The sequence below is a fragment of the Meleagris gallopavo genome, chromosome 3 (assembly GCF_000146605.3).
Source record: "Meleagris gallopavo isolate NT-WF06-2002-E0010 breed Aviagen turkey brand Nicholas breeding stock chromosome 3, Turkey_5.1, whole genome shotgun sequence".
In the NCBI taxonomy this organism is placed as follows: Eukaryota; Metazoa; Chordata; class Aves; order Galliformes; family Phasianidae; genus Meleagris; species Meleagris gallopavo.
The window spans coordinates 30749056-30765738 of record NC_015013.2 but is presented as its reverse complement, the minus strand read 5'-3'; the positions used below and the strand labels follow the sequence as shown (position 1 = coordinate 30765738).

At 34.8% G+C, this 16683-nt stretch overlaps 1 protein-coding gene across 4 annotated transcripts in view; it reads left to right on the top strand.

Annotated features, from left to right (window-relative positions):
* The window catches only part of PTPN3 (protein tyrosine phosphatase non-receptor type 3), a 156098-nt gene that overhangs the window by 119663 nt on the left and 19752 nt on the right, over positions 1 to 16683 (top strand). For all 4 annotated transcript variants that reach the window (XM_010708587.3, XM_010708588.3, XM_010708589.3 and 1 more), the window contains 7 exons: positions 3537 to 3560; positions 5146 to 5344; positions 6799 to 6876; positions 7829 to 7885; positions 11698 to 11854; positions 13530 to 13687; positions 16396 to 16486. In XM_010708587.3, coding sequence (XP_010706889.2) covers positions 3537 to 3560; positions 5146 to 5344; positions 6799 to 6876; positions 7829 to 7885; positions 11698 to 11854; positions 13530 to 13687; positions 16396 to 16486 — 764 coding nt within the window. The remainder of the gene's footprint in view (positions 1 to 3536; positions 3561 to 5145; positions 5345 to 6798; positions 6877 to 7828; positions 7886 to 11697; positions 11855 to 13529; positions 13688 to 16395; positions 16487 to 16683) is intronic.

Here is a 16683-nt window from a genome sequence, read left to right as displayed (position 1 = left end):
TCACTTGGGATTATACCGTATGTCATGTTCTACCATATGTTTCCTAATTTGCTCGTTAATATAAATATCACTTCTCTATCCTCCCTCTGTTCCATTTCTGCACCTTTGCTGATGGAATCTTGCAAAAACCACTTGTCAACCAGATGAGATAAAACACATGTGAGCCTAAGTGACTGTGAAATAAAGACTGAACATATTGTAAAGAAATGTAGGAATGCTGCAACTTTAGAAATCGCGACCTCAAGTTTTTATACACACCTTTCAGAACCACCAATAAGTGATTTTGGGTTGAACACCCCATGATTTTCAAATTAGGCTATAACGCTGTTACTAATGGACTACTATGGATTTTACGGTGCTCTTCTACTCAAATATGCAAAGAAAGAGAACATGTGTTTATCTTACTTATGCACAAATCTCTTTTTAAAATATATACTTTATTAAAATATACTACACTTTTAGTTTGTCAGTCAAAAAAAAAAGTCACCTCTAAAGCCAAAATGCAAATCTGTGATAAGGCAAATTTTGCAGCAAATTGAGCTTTTGAAAATTATCAGAATACATGAAGCTATATGAAGTATGGTCAGTAAAGGAACTGTAGAGGAACTGAAGAAAACCTTTCATGGCTAATGGCAGCAGCTTATCAATATGGATGTTTGGAACTTACAGAAACTCACTGCAAAACTTGAGCGTACTGTGAAAGCCACAAGTTTTTCTGTAATAGTGCTCAAGTAGAAAGCAGAAAGAATCTATGTAGCTGCCTTAAATGGTTTTTCTGCTCACTTGTTCACAGAATTTCTGAATCTTAACTGTGCAACTCATGCTGTATATGAATTTGTTTAAAAGGCAGCAAAAAAGATGATGCTTTAAATATCTTCTGTTTAATTTGTTTATGAATAATAATCCCAGTTTAAATGGGTAGTTCTCAGAAAAGATCTGGTAATGGAAATACTGCCACATTCAGTCTCCCCACCCCTGCAGGTGTTAGAGAAAAGAAGCTTCAATAACTTGAAGAACACTACAAGGGCAAAACCTACAGATGTTTCCTTCTGTTGTTTTTAGAGAGGGAGTTTTGCTACAGTTCTATTGTTTCAGTTGTCCCTTTTCTCTTGGGATTTTACTTTACCTTATCATCATCAGTTCTCAGAATAGCAAATTCCCTGGTAAGGCACGCGTCTGAGGAGGAGTGGTCTTTACTTGAAACTTGACAGAAGAGAGGTAGATTTTCACAGTAGAGAGTTTCATTGTAAAGATTATCACTGACACAGCAATCTGTAGTGAGTGGAAGATTAAAATGGCATCTTTTTAGATACACAGTGGAGTAAGGAAGGGAAATTACTTGCAGTTGTGAAGTGTTTGCATGCTGAGCCAATGGAAAGTTTATTCTCCTTGCAAGGAATGTCTCTTTTTCTTGATGAAAAAGTCGATTGGTTGGTCTGGTGAGTGTTCTCATTTATTGACTTAAAATATGGTGCTTGTTGTTTGTTGTGAAACGAGTTGTGAAAGATATCTTACTAAAATGTAGAGTACAGTTTGGCCAGAAAATATGATCCTGTTGTTCCTGTTCAAAGTACTTCATCACATTGGTGAATAATTATATGTCAGAAGTAATATTTCATTGACTTGTGAAGATTAAAATTCTTCAGCTATAGCATGCTGTGCTGCTGAGGACTTTATGAAGACACAGCTCCCTTGTCACTGATGAATTCTGTAGGGGTTGAATTTGGTCATTTTCTAGGTAACCTTTTTATACTCGAAAAGGTTACAGAATGATTCAGTAACTCCTTCAGACTGATACATCTGAATTAAAGTGCAGTAATTCAACAGATGAACCTTCAGCAAATATTACTAGGAATTTATATCCCACATTTCAGTATCTGGATATATTATTGAGGTGATTGAGAATTTGCTATTTGTTTATACATAGTATATGAATGAAAATGGAAATATTTTTTTCTATCTCAAATGGCCTCACTCTCTTGAGGTGGGGAGGAAGGAGATTATGTTAAAATAGAGACATCATGTCTAATTGCATTACAATTTTATGGTGTGTAGTTCTCGGTGGAAGCTTTTAAGAGGGTTAACGTATGATAACTTGAATTCTGCACAGATGTTAATAATAGAGCTGTATCCCTTCTCTTGTGGCATACACAAAAATGTGTGGCTTCACTGTTGTTTCCATCAGATGGAAATCAATTAGCTTAAACTAAAATAAATAAAAGCTTGTGTCATTGCACTGCCTGTGTTCCCACTTCACAAAGTCTGGACAACAGCAGTCAAATCCTATGTAGGTGTGGAGCTTTCAAGGTAGAAATTATTTTTAACAAGCTTAGTGAAATCATTGACTAGACAGAAAAAACTTTAATTTTCTCTCACTGAGTAACTCCAGTATGAGCTCAACAGTTGTCTGCACTGCTTAGATTGGCTGCTCAGGCAGCATGTGTATGTGTGCATGGTGCCAAAGGATCTTTTCCAATGCTGTCAGTTTTTCATTTAAGTATGGTTGAATAAACCTCAACAGAAATCCCAAAACTGCCAGCTGCTGGTACTGTGTCTTCTCACAAAGCATCACTAAATGTCTGATTTCATAGAATCACAGAATGGCTTGGGTTGAAGAGGTCCACAATGATCATCTTGTTTCAATTCCCCTGCTATGTGCAGGGTTGCCAACCACCAGACCAGGCTGCCCAGAGCCACATCCAGCCTGGCCTTGCCTTGAATGTTAGTTTGCCACTTCTGAGAACAGAGTACTGGGCTATGTAGCCAGTCTAACACTTCTTCTTCATTTCTTTCCCTCCCAATTTAAGCTATCGTTTATTCTAGGACAGTAAGTTTTACAATTACAGATTCCTTCATTCCTAGATGATAATGAGCAGAGAGGAGAGTTTATTCACTTAGATGCCATGTGTGTGGATATTCTTTTGATTATGCTGTTACAATCAGCCAAGCTGCTCTGTGAAAACTCTGATTAACCACCCTTCTTTTCTGTGTTAGATTGTCCTGGTCTGTGTAGTCACTGCTTTAGTTACATTTTATGTTAAAATTCTGTCAGCACCTTTTCTATTTTTGCATGTAACTAACCTCTTTAAAGGAGCCTATGCTAATTTCTCATTACCTACATGTAAAGAAATACAGCGTAAAGAAATGATTTACAATATGTGTAAAGAAATACAGTGACATCTTTGGTCATCATGACCCACATCTAAAACTTTTTCAAACGACGTAGTGTATCGTGTTAAATAATTGTACACTGTAAACTCTAGCACAGTTTAGGCTACAGTAGCAGATGTGTGTTATTGGTAGTTGGGTGTGTGCTAAAAGTGGAAGTGAATTATTAGAGCTGCCCGGTGATTTTTTGTTGTTTCACAAATTCCCTCATTGCCTGATTTAGACTCTCTGCACGGGAATACGTTTTTTTAATTTACTGTCAGCACATCTTTTGGCTTTTACACTTCTTTTTCCTAAATGGAGTTCCTGTTTTCTTTAAGATTTAACCTCTGTTCGCTTACTGAGTTTTATCTTTTTATTTTTAACAGGCCGTCTGAACAAGAATCACCAAAGTGAGTCATCTTTATAATTTCTACTATGGAATCTTTATCTTAAGTTATCAATCAAATACATAACTTGAGTTGATTTTTCTAAGTACTGGTCTTGTGTGATTGAAGGCAGAAATAATTGTTGAAATCAATGAAGATGGTAAATCTTTTCTCAAAAATTCAGTTTTTGCATGAGGATGTGAGAAGACTTAAATCCCAATAAGTGTCTAAGCACTATTAACAAAGCAAAACAATGATTTTCTTAAACTGTTCCATTTCTTGTGTAAAAATTTAATGATGCCAAAATCCACTGGTGATTTTACTGCCAGAAGGCAATAACTAAAGCAATTTGTCACATTATCCCAGCGTTAATTTTTTCCGTGGTGGAAACTCATTAAGAACTAAACTCCTAAGTTGCAAGTGAAATTTTGTTTTTAAATTAACTATATTCTGAAAAATATGTTATGATGTGTTTATATATAAGTGGTTCCTGCTTGCTAAACACTGACCTCACAGGAATCATGAAAGCCTCTTTGAAGCTACCAAATAAAACCAGTAATTCTTTTTTTTTTTTTTTAAGCATGATTACAGTTCACTAAAATATTTTAAAATTATTGAAAGAGCCAAATGAATAATATCTTTGAAGAATATTTTCCATGGTAATTGAAAATGTTGTAAAAACATTGTCAAAAACATTTCATTCATACTGCTAAGTACATGTAATAAAACTGAACATCAGTAACATTAAGGCAAAAATAAGTTAGCCTGCTGACCTCTGGCATCATGTTTGTTAGTTGCAGTCAGATTTCTGCAAACCAAGAAGTAAATGTCTGTATTTATTGATAGTTGTTGCACTGCAAATTCTGCATGTAAAAAGCCTATGTTACATTCCCTTATAATATAGTTTTATTTCTTCATGCTGGGATTAACTCTCACAGGATGGTAGTAGTAGAAGTAAGATATTGCTTTTAGGACTGGTGAACTAGATAATGAATTGTAAAAAAAAAAAAAAAACAAAAAAACACCACCAAACAAACAAACAAACAACAACAATAGAAAACTAACAGTATGCATACATGCAAGGATCAAATACGATTCACTGTAATGCTGGTTATCTGCAGCACTACAGAGCGTGCTTGCAAAGGGTACTGGCCCTGATCATGATGATCTACGATGCAAGTGAAAGATCTCTCTACAGTGGGGTAATACAGGTGAATAGAATTGGTAGCTGAAGTATTTTCCCCTAGGGTTTGTTCTCCTTTCCTCTTTTGTTGCAGTGATTTCATGTACCACTTCAGCAGTGCCTTTCACTGTTGACCTTCAAGTATTTTGCTAAAAATGTCTCTCTTGCTCTAGTTTTATTCTGCCCATTCTTCTAGGCCTCCACTGAACAAATGATATGTATAGATCATTCTCCAGTCCCATTACTTTGCATGTCAAGAAGTGCTGTTTAACCTCAAGTATAAAAAAACTTGCTCTTTTATCTGAGTGATACATTTGCACATTTTACTCAGTTTAATGTAAAAATCTAGATAACAATACTTCTCTAATACACACACACACATATATATATATATATATATATATATTTTTTTTTTTTTAAATGAAGGAACGTATTGGGAAATAGTCCAACTCGGAATTCTCTGACCCATACCTCACCTAAAGCATTGACTCAGTCTCCCAATGGAGTTGGTAACATTTCTGACTCTTACCCACTGGAAGGGGTGGATAAACACTTCCTAGAAACATATGACAATGTTACGAAAAGTAGCTCAACAGATGATTCCAGTCAGTACTACTGCGATAAGGTATGTTCAGTTGCATTCTTTTCAAGTCAAAACTGTTAACATATGTAGCTTTGAACTGTAGATTAAGAACTGACAAAAACTGTGATTTTATACTGGGGTGAGCAGTAACAGGAATAAAGCTTCTTGTCTTACTCAGATTTCTCCAAGGCTGTGTATACAATATGATAGGTAAGCCTACTATGTACATTCATTTCTCATAGCAACCAGATTTCCAGCAGCATCTGCAGGAAGTTCTTAATGGAATGGGAATCCTTGCATGACTATCTCATTTGTTCTAGGATAAAGTCATTCAAGCTCCTGTATGTCTTGATAGTGAGCACAAATGCCATCTGGGATGGCTAAAAATTGTGTTTTGAATTCTGAGTTGACTAGAGAGCAGCTGCTCCTTGCTAGCTTTTTGTCCCTCACCTTTTCTCTAGCCTCTTCCAGAGCTGTGCTAAACAGCTTCCTAACTTGGCTTCCCATTAGCCATAGCCAAGTTTTAATCATCCTTGCTTGGAGATTTCCTGGAGAAGATATCAGTTCACCCTTTTAGAAGAGAAATGTTAAAGAAATTGTAGTTACTCCATAATCTTTCGAACAAAAATGTTTGAAGTGCGTTGTACCTTTTTTTTCCTTTTAAGTCACCTTTAGCTATGGCAATGCATTGAAAGTTTTAATAGGTATCAGTTGAAAAAGCTGTGATGAGAGTGAGAGTGTAAGGACAGCAAACCATAGAACGCATTTGCCATTATGCATAGGTTGCTTCAAAAGTAATGCCTCCTATTTATTTCTGTGGAAACTACAATCAATACAAAGAGCACTGTTAACACTATTTGGTAGAGAAAATTCTCAGCTACAGTAAACTATTTTTCAACATGGACACCGCCATTAGCTCTGTATTTTTGCCAGTGATGGACAAGAACCTGCATGTCATGGTTATAACAGTCTGCATTAGCAGAGGCGAGCTGCTGTTGCCACTGCACCACCCGTTGCCTCACTGTGCTCACATCAACTGTTTACTTGCTTAACAGTTATAGAGACCATCGATGAATGTCAGTTTGTTCTATTTTTGCCACATAAGGGAATTTAGTGACACTCCTTTGCTTCAACTGCAATTCCATGTCAGCTGCTATTGTCAGACTGCCCCTCTGCTGCCATCTGTCACATGGCAACAACATGTAATGAAATATTGGTGGGAAGGTTCAACCCCTACTGCTATACCACAACATCCTCCTCTGAAGTTGTGGGCCATCATCATAAAACAGGAGGCATTACCTTCAGAGCAGCCCTTGTTGTAATTTTTACAATTGAATGTATTCTTTAACCTTAGCTTCTTCGTTTTTTGAACATGTATTTACATGGAGAATTATTGTTCAGAGTGTCTAAATGTGGGTATGTTATACTATAATTTTCTGCTGCTTGGTTTTAAAACTTAGAAAAATTTGGCTTGAGCTTTTTCCTGTATATTGCAGAATGAAGTAATTGAAGGAGATTTGCTTTTGGTGCGTATCACACCAGATGAAGATGGGAAGTTTGGATTTAATCTAAAGGTAAATCAGCAATCTTTTTGTTATTTTAAAATGATTTATATAGATACCGTGATCTGGTATTATGATTATTTTTTTGTTTTAATGTAATACTTCAGAGAAATCAGTAAATCCCACAGGAATTTCTTAAGGACTCAAAAATTTTTAGAAGTGGCAGCCTAATCCTTAAATGATAAAGTCATATTTACGAAAACAGGTCTTTGCTACTTCTCTATTCTTTAGTTGCATATACTATGGATGTGACATGTTTCCAAGGCAAGCTGCCTAGTTTGCTGTGTAGATATGAACTTGGAAGCATAATTTAAGATAATAATTTCTAGAAAAAATATCTGTATTAGCACAAGCTATTTAACTTGCTTTATATCTTATCAAACGTATCCATGAAAAAATCACACAGGAGAGATGAAAATGAATTGCAAAAATGGAAACAAGTATTCATTCCTCGTGTAGATTTTCTAATTGCATCGCCAAAAAATTCCATTTGAACAGATAAAATAGCAATACTATCAAAATCAGGGTAATGTTTGTTCATTTTGCCTTGCTATTTATTGGTGAAGTGTTGATAGAGCTTAATGTAAAGGGAATAAGGGAGTATTTATTTAATTTTTTTTGGAACTTCAATCCTATGTGATCTCTTGCACACTCACCATAATACCTTAATACTGTCCACCTTGTGAATTCAAATGTTGAAATAGGCTTGCTTGAAGGATAGGGCTTGAGTAATGCTGCATTTGATCTGCTTATTGCCTCTTAAAATGTGTGGACAAGCAAAGCCACTAGGTTAAGTCTATGGAAAAAGAGTACACCATCCTGACATTTGCTCATGAGAGTTCAATCTTACTGACCTCAAGTGACAGAACAAATTTTATATGAAAGCAAAAGTAGGTGATTGTTTGTTTAAAATGCTTATGATCATGATGTATTGATGGTCGTTATTTACTTGACATTCCTGTAGGGTGGTATAGATCAAAAATTGCCCTTAGTGGTATCAAGAATAACTCCAGGATCACCTGTAAGTAATATCTTACCATTATAATCTTTCCTTTATTACTTCTTCTACCGTTTTCATAGGTCTTTACTCACAGGAAGCTGGAAATGCATAACCAATATGAAATAGTAACTGAGCCATTCTCTTTGGAAATTGATCTGACCAGTCATTTATTATTTTTTTTAAGCCACGGATGAAAAGATCAGGAATCGTTAGCCAAACAAGACACAGTTGGAAAGCATATTTGTTTTCTTTCGTTGTTTCCAATAGTGCACTACAACACCGAAAATACAAACAGGATGATTGAAGATTCAGTACAGAAGCGAGTGGTATGGGCCTATGCAGCCTATGAAAAAGAAAGGAGGAATTTAAGGAAATTTAAGGAATTTAAGCAGTTAAGGAAAGTACAGCAGAGTTATGTAAGATTTGGAGCACTGTGAAATGAGTAGCAGGGGATTCCATTTAAAGAAGAAGGGGCTATCAAATTAGTTAGTGAAAGGCTGAAAATGAATGAAAAGTAGTAGCTTTACATGCCTAAGACCTGTGAAATTCCATGGCAAAGGATATGCTGGCCCTATTTTTCCATGAATTTTCACATATGGAAATATTTCTGGACTAGGTGGGACATTCACTGGAACCCATACAGTCACTGAGTTGTTATACTGAATTGTGGACTAATAATAGTGATGCAACACCTTAGTAATTTTTTTTCTACAAAAAATTGTGAGGATGCACTATCCCATCTCAAAGTTGTTTTTTTTTTTTCCCCTCTCTTTCTTTTAAATTTATTTACCAACTTTCATAATGTAATATCAGTGCTAACTTGTTAGGAGATAGTCATGCTTCAAAAGTCTGGAGACATTGAATATTATAGAATCTAGAAATTTAATAAGCACTCACAGAGCTGGTATCTGAAAGTCATAATGTAAGTCGAGCTAAAATAGATTGTTTGAGAACTTGCATTTTGTCCTGTTTGAAATTTATGGCTTGACTTACGCAGTGCACTGAACTCAGTCATGAACTACAATAATTATGTGAATACAAGAGTAATATAAAATAATCATTATTATTTAAAGCCACAAAGTAAAAATAAAACAGACCAGAGGCAGTGATTTCCTGTGGCCGATTCAGATTATCTTCTGGGAGGTACAGAAGTTCTGATCCATTTATATCTTTTTGGATTGGAAAAGGGCTGGATGTCCAACTTCATTTAAGTGTCCTCAGTTAGCAAGTATTGGCATAGATATGAGCGACGTATTAGCTCCTAGATGAAAAAGTATGCTAAGTGAGCAGGTTATCGAGAGTCAGGAGGATATATTGAAAACCATTATGCAATGGAGCATAACAAAGAGCAGTGCAAGAGAAATCACGTCATGTTACTGCAAGAGGAAAATATGTAAGTACTTTTAGCACATAACAGTATTAAGATTGATTATATTGTTTTCTGTAAATTAATTTTCACCTGCTCTTGACTATTTAGTGACATACAGCTGATATTTGTAAGTGTAAGTAGTTGTATGGAGTGTGTTTTTGGTTTATTTTAGCTCCATGGAACTTCAGTGATGCCTAAAAGATCCGCCTTCTGTGGAGGAAGGGAAATAAATGTACACGCAAGGCGGTATATCATTTTTGGCATACTAAAATTTTTTTTAAATTCCCTTCTACTATAGCAGAAATCTGGAGTTCTGGGGAGATTTGAAGACAGAGAAGCAAAAAAAAAAAAACCAACCATTTATTATTTTGGTATTTTTTTTAAATAAGATTCCTATACTGTTGATTTTCTTTATTTTTTTTTCTCCTAGAAATAGTGTTAATGCCCTAAGGCGATACAGAAGTTGTCATAGTTGTGTTTAGTAGAACTTTTGATTGAAAAATAATATGTATGCTTCCTGGAACAATAACAGAGATTAGCATAAAATGAAACTTTGGACAAATCAATAGGAGAGGAAATCTCTGACATAATTAATTGTCCGAAAATGTTCAGTATCTGAAAAATCTACAAATTATGCTCACAGAGAAAGAATTAATTCCCGTTTGAGATCAATCTGACTGTATAAAATGTATCAAACAAGAGAGTTAAGACATTAACATGTCACTTGATTAACACAACTTCTTTGAACATCGATATTCATCTTCTCCTGTAATAAAGAATAATAGCCAGCGACCAGCAGGAAATATAAAATTATAGATAAATGTAGGAGATCAGACACCATTCCCTCTGTGTTCTTGTTGACTACTTGACACTGCTGGACTGACCTAATGTGACCAGTATGACTGATATGAACTTTATATCATTTATCCTTTCAATTATTGCTAACCATTATATTTTACAGCGATTAAATCAATTGTTCATAGTTGCATTCTTCAATCTTGCCTCCATAAATCATACAAAGAATGACAGCGTCTCTTTTGGGAAACTGTGAATACTTAGTTAAATCAGTATTGAGGAACACCATGGCTGTTTCTTATTCCCATTCTGCTTCTATTTGCATATCTTTTTCATGCAGCATTGTCAATCTTCCTTATCCTTCATTCATTTCTTTACTTCTTTCTATAGAAAATGTTTGGTGTTACTTTTTGTTTTTGTAGGAAGAAGTATTTATTTTGTGGTGTTGTTTGGTTTTTATTTCATATTGATTCTGTCATTATCACCCCTCATTTCTGTCATTTTCTGTATTTAATTTGGTAATGATACACTTAGTTCAGGCAAGTTATCCATGCTTCCTGCAAGGCATAATCAGGATAAGAAGGAGAGGGCTAATTTGGACATCTTTTTCAGGTTTGCTTTTTGATAGAGCTAATAACATTAGAGGAATAAAGGTTGGGGAACCCATGTTAACATTGGGAACAACTATAAATGGAGAATAACAGATTGTATTGGACTAGATCTGATTTATAAAAGATTTAAAATGCAGTATGTATTTAACTAAATCACTTCTGTACAGCTGAGTACTTCCTAAATAGAACAAAAATCAGAATAGCAGTGATAATAAAATGGTTACACAAGTTGGCACTCTTCTCAAAGGTTATAAAATCCTTCCTATTCATGTTACCAGAATCGTAGCCTGGCTGAGGTTGGCATGAATTCTGGAGGTCCAACCTGCCAGCTCAAACATGAACACCATGAGCCTGTTGACCGGGACCATCATCATATCCTGTCCGTGGCTTTAATTCCTTTGTGCTGGTCACAAAGCTAAGTATACCTAGTGTAGCAGAAAAAAAAAAAGCCAAGCAAGTCCTAAAGTTCAGCATATGGTCTAAATTGCTCTAAGTTGCAAGATGTAAGCTTAGTGAAGCTCTTAGTGAAGCAAATTGGGAAGTAGTAGTCTTCTATGCAAAACATGAATAAGTTGAAGTTGTGCAAAGGAGCCTGTATCTGGGGAATGTCCTGTTACTTAAGATATGTTCAGTTTAATAACCTCAAAGTCATATTTGGACTTTCCAGTGTCACTGCATAAAAACGGAAGGTTGCAAATGTCATCTTGTACACCTAGAAGACTTTTTTTATGAGAGAAAGTTTCATTTGTTAAGGTTTTCAGTCTGAAATTTGGATTGTTATGAGCAATTTGGTAATGGCTATCTGATAAATATGAATTCTTCTTTTAGCTATCACTATGCTGTTTGAACTGTTCCTCATCTTCATTAAGAAGTTTTTGGAGCAACAAAAAGAGGTTTAGATCTGAATCCTTTGATTGATGTTCTGATACAGAAGATGAAACTTTTACAAGAGAACTCTGAAGAATTTGCTTACATGATGAACTTAATATTCTGATTTCTTCCTGCTTATGTGGCTGGATGCAATGACATTAATATGGGGTTTTTTTGTCTTGAAACAGGCTGATAAATGCATTCCAAAACTGAACGAAGGTGATCAGATAGTATTAATTAATGGCAGAGATATCTCAGAACACACGCATGACCAGGTGGTCATGTTTATAAAAGCCAGCAGAGAATCTCACACGAGAGAGCTTGCACTTTTGGTCAGGAGGAAAGGTAACTGGGCTTATTTTATTCACTTCTAATGTTTTGGAGACTTGCTCGTCTGCCTGAATAGGTACGCCTATTCGAGTAAATGTGGTTTTGTTTCACTTGGAATAAGTCTCTGATAAAAAGTAGTTCCTCTTGCATTGAAATTAGTAGCATAAATATTTTTAACTGTGGGCTCTTTCGAATACAACTGAGTCTATCAAGTTAGAATTTCTTATGTTTTTAACTCTAAACTCGAAACAACAGATTTTTCTTTTCAAAACTTCTTTTTGTAAATAGAGGAAGATTTCACAAATCTTTAGTTGTGAATTTGCAAATACCTATGAGCTGCTGTTCCCCACAACAATGATTCTACAAAGCAAACAACCTACAACAGATATTTTTATAGTGATCTGAAGTTTGACCCGTGTGGACTACTCACTAAATTCCTGTTGGCAACAAGACAGTTTCTGAAATGTGTAGGGTAATAGGTGTTTATTTGTTAAATACAAGGAATCAGTCCTGCTCCATTTTTAAAGACATGTAGATTGCAGGAACTTTCAGGTGAAGTGAAATGATGATTTATTTTATTATTTACTTTCTCTAGGAGCAATGGTAAGACCTTAACACAAATGATTATAGAAAGGCTTGGCAAGAAGTTTCTGACTGCATTATGACTTAAAAATCTGGAGGGATTATGCACTGCTAGGAAACAGGAGGCAAGAAAGCTGCATAAATGTTATATGCCTCCATAGCACTTATTTATTTTAAATTTCTTATGTATCTAATAAGATAGATGAGCTCTTCATGTCATTCTCCCTGAACGCAGTCCCGCTTCATTTATTGCAGGTCTCTCCACTACAATATTTAAGTCTTATACCAAGCAGTATGTAGTCTTTCCTTAACTTTTTTTTTTTTAGTCCTCTTCCTACTTGCAGATAAGTCTTTGCTTTGAGCTAAAGACTTATGCTGTGGCCCCCTGCCAGTCATTTGTATAGACATGAGTAAGAACTCACCATCTTTTTATAGTTTGGCGGGAATGGCCATACTGATCACTGTAGGGAATAACCACAAGTGGGCACCTTCAGCAATGCAACAACTTTCATAGACAAAACTGTGGTGAAGTTTTTCAATAACATTTTTCATGTTCTTCAAAATTTTAGCAAGAAATGCCATAGAAAACTGTCAAAAATATTTTGTGATTTATGTTAAAATGAGGGATGTGACTGAATAAGAAATTAGAAAATAGAATTTAGTTGCTCCTCTATAGGAAAGGGATTGTGTAAATGTATTTGTGTTTGCTTTGCTGTGAGGGGCTCCAAACTTTTAAAGATATTCCATTAATTATCTTCTAATTTTTTCTAATGTAAAACTTACTTGATTTCTACCATGGTAATGTTGTGAGTCATTACTCTATCCAGCAGATAATAGCAGCAAAAAACCTTTTGTGCTTGGAAACAGTCATTTTTAGTTAGCTCCTTAAGGAATTTCTTCTTCCTAAAGGAAATTGTCTATGAGGACAATTTACTCTAGTCCTTTGTGCAGTAATATAACTAAATGAAGTAAATATGTTGCTATTATCCACTTCCTTGAAATTTTCTTTGCAAACTTTATTGTTCTCACAAGCTGGTAAATTTTGTCATGCATTGCAAACACATGAATGCTCTATGTAAAAAGTTTTAATTTTCAATACATCTTTCAGTAGTTAAACAGTTTGTGGAGCCTAGATTGGAAGATGAAGTTGATTCCCAGAATCTCCCAGAAGCTCTTCTTTGTTCTGAATATGCTGATACTCTGGATGAGTCTATGGAACAGCTAAGGAAAGGGCTGGAAAGTGGGACAGTAATTCATCAGTTTGAGGTGGGTAATGCTCAACTCTTAAATGCTATTAGTATACACCAATAGCTCTGACCAGCATGTAACATCAGGGCTTAATTGATTAGAAAACTTATTTCTCCCTTTCAGTCTCATCTTAAGAGAGCAGAAATATGAGTTGCCCTTCAGATTTGATAAACATTTTTCCAGCTGAAGTACCCAAAGCTCACTAAATTTTTAAAAATTCTTTTATTGAGTAAAATAGTAGGAGATTGACAGAAGATAGTTTTATAGTTTTACTTCTTCTATGCTACTAGGTGAAATTTCTGAAACATCTTTTTTATCCTTAGATTTTTCTCATTCTCATGTTTTGCTGCCTTTCATGGAATAACATCAGCAGCTTGACTGTTCCTGCTCTTCTTCTCTGAGAGGTTAATATGGAAGTGTTGCAATGTTAATTTCCATATGTGGTCTGTAGTGTCCAGTCTGATGTTTTTTCCTGGCAATCTAAAGCACGGATGGTTACTTCTTGGGCAGATTATCTGTAGGTGAGATTCCCCTGTATGCAAAATGAGACTTGACAAATTGCTGTATAGAATAATTCATCAGTGTTTGTTCTTCAGAATGTTGGCAAGGCATACTCTACAAAGCTGATCATTGAAACATTTGCAGTTTATTAGAACAGTTCTTCAGTGTTAGCATAGAAATTAGAAGCAAGAAATTAGAAAAGGTAATTCTGTTGCTTTTCTAATGGAAATGTATCCCACAGTATGTTTGTGTTCATTTTTATTGTTGGAGATACAAACATTTATTTTGTAGGCTTTGTAACTTCGGAGAAATTCTGGTTATTATGACTTAATAATTTCACATTGTTAAAGTCTGGCATTGTTCTTTCAGAGTCTGTAAACATATTGAACAGCAGTGGCAATTTTCCCATTTTTGTTACTTTTTTTATAAATGCTGTAAAATGTGATGCTGGTGGCTGAAGAGTTTTGATCTTATTTATTACAAAACACTCCTTTTGAGTTCTCCTTTGTTTCCAAAATTTCTAAAGAGTTAAGTCTTCCCTGTCTTTTAGGAATTCTTGACTTTGTGGTTTATATCAGCTTTCCAAAATCCACAACAGTGTTGGAATGTTATAATAGCAAGTCTATTAGCTACTGAAACAGTAACTCAAAAGATATGAACTAGTGTTTCAGTATGTTAATTGTACATGAATTTAGCCAACAACTCTGACAATGTTTCTTCAATAATTTTCATTGAATATTTGATTCTTTGACATTTTAATTTCCAGACAGCAGTTTTAGTAGGATGTTATTGATGTTACAAAGAAATGCAGAACCCTTTTGAAATCTAATAAATGTAGTGAGCTTAGTGGTTGTCTTCAAATTCAGCGTCAGTTGCAGTGTCTCCTTATCACCTTTGGTAACTATCATGTTCTCCATTCGTGTTAGTAAAATAGAGAATAATTAATACACTATCATGTACCCAATTTTTTTTCCCGAATATCTATCCCTGTTTTATTTCCATTTAAACATTATTCAGGAATTCTCTCTATTAAGTAGCTTTTTAGCCAGGCAGCAACAAGGGAGCTCCAGGATTGTTGCTTTATGGCAAATTGCTCTTCCTTGTCTCCCACAAAAAAAGTAGAAATTTTAACTTGTCTCTGTTAAAATGGAACTGAAGGAAGCTGTTTGGTTGCTATGTAGATTATCAAGTTCTCTTCCCATACAGCGTCTTCCCTTGTTTGTGCTGTGGAGGCTGAAAAATGTAGTGAGCTATGGTACATATTGAGTCCTGTGATTCAGTAAGTCTTTTAATAGAATAAGTTTTGTGTGCTCATCTCTTCCTCTTAAATGAAGTAGGAGATTTTAGCATCCTATTTGTTTCACTTAATTTTATGTACAAAACCATATTCTAAATCTTACTTAAACATGAAAGCTGTAATTACCTCTTTGATAAGTGTTCAGAGAAGAACATAAAACTCTGGCACAGCCAGGTTAATAACTCAGTTGTAAATTGCTTTCATGTATATTTAATACAGGGAAACTATAATTGTGTGGTTGCGTTTCTTCAATATTTTTTTTGTGGTTTTTCCCCCAGTACCTTCTATTGCCTTGTAACATGTATTCAGTGCATTTGACCTCAGAATTAATTTTTGTATATGCACATTTGCCCACATTTGCTTAAGATAAAGTTTGCAAGGTGTAGGTCTTGGCAAGATAGAAGGGAATTACATATTAAAAGACTGTGGTGTGCTGAAGATTTGCCTTTTCAGGTACTAAGAGTTGAATGTGATAGTTTTAGTCCAGAGAGAATTTTAATTTTTGTATTAGAGTTGATTCCAAGTAATAACCGATATCAGTCTGTAACTTTATTTGTTGTTGTCTTTCATTGCTCAGTTCTTCTACTTTCTTGATTTTATTCATTTATTTATTTATTTTTTCCCCTTCTAGCCCTTCCACAATAGTGTGGTACGTGTTATAAGAAAAGAAGACTTTACAAGGAAAAAGCCAGTTTAGATCAGTGATTCTCATATTTTCTATTTCCTTCTAGAAATTTTTCTGGAGATGATGATGAACTAGCAATAATAGAAGTTATTTTTGCATAAAAATATAAGCAATACTCTCAGAGGAATTTTGCAGTTGGCTAGGAAAAATTGAAGTACCTTCTGATTATTTTTTTTTGTTGTCTTCATGTGGATCTGTTTAGCATAATCATATCTTACCCTTTTGTAAAATTCTATTTTCCAGCAACTTTATAGAAAGAAACCGGGATTGGCTGTTACATGTGCAAAAGTACCTCAGAATATGGACAAGAATCGATACAAAGATGTTCTGCCTTGTGAGTATTAAGTACATATTTTCTGCATCTTTTGTTTTATTTTCTCAGTGATAGTATATATGCTTAAAACTGCTCTATTTAACTTCTTGGTAAAGCTTAATTTCCGTTCAAAAAAATTACATGATCATTCACTTTATTTTCTAAAGGGTTATCTATTTTGTTTTGTACTCTGCAATTTGTCTGTCTGCAGTTCCTCT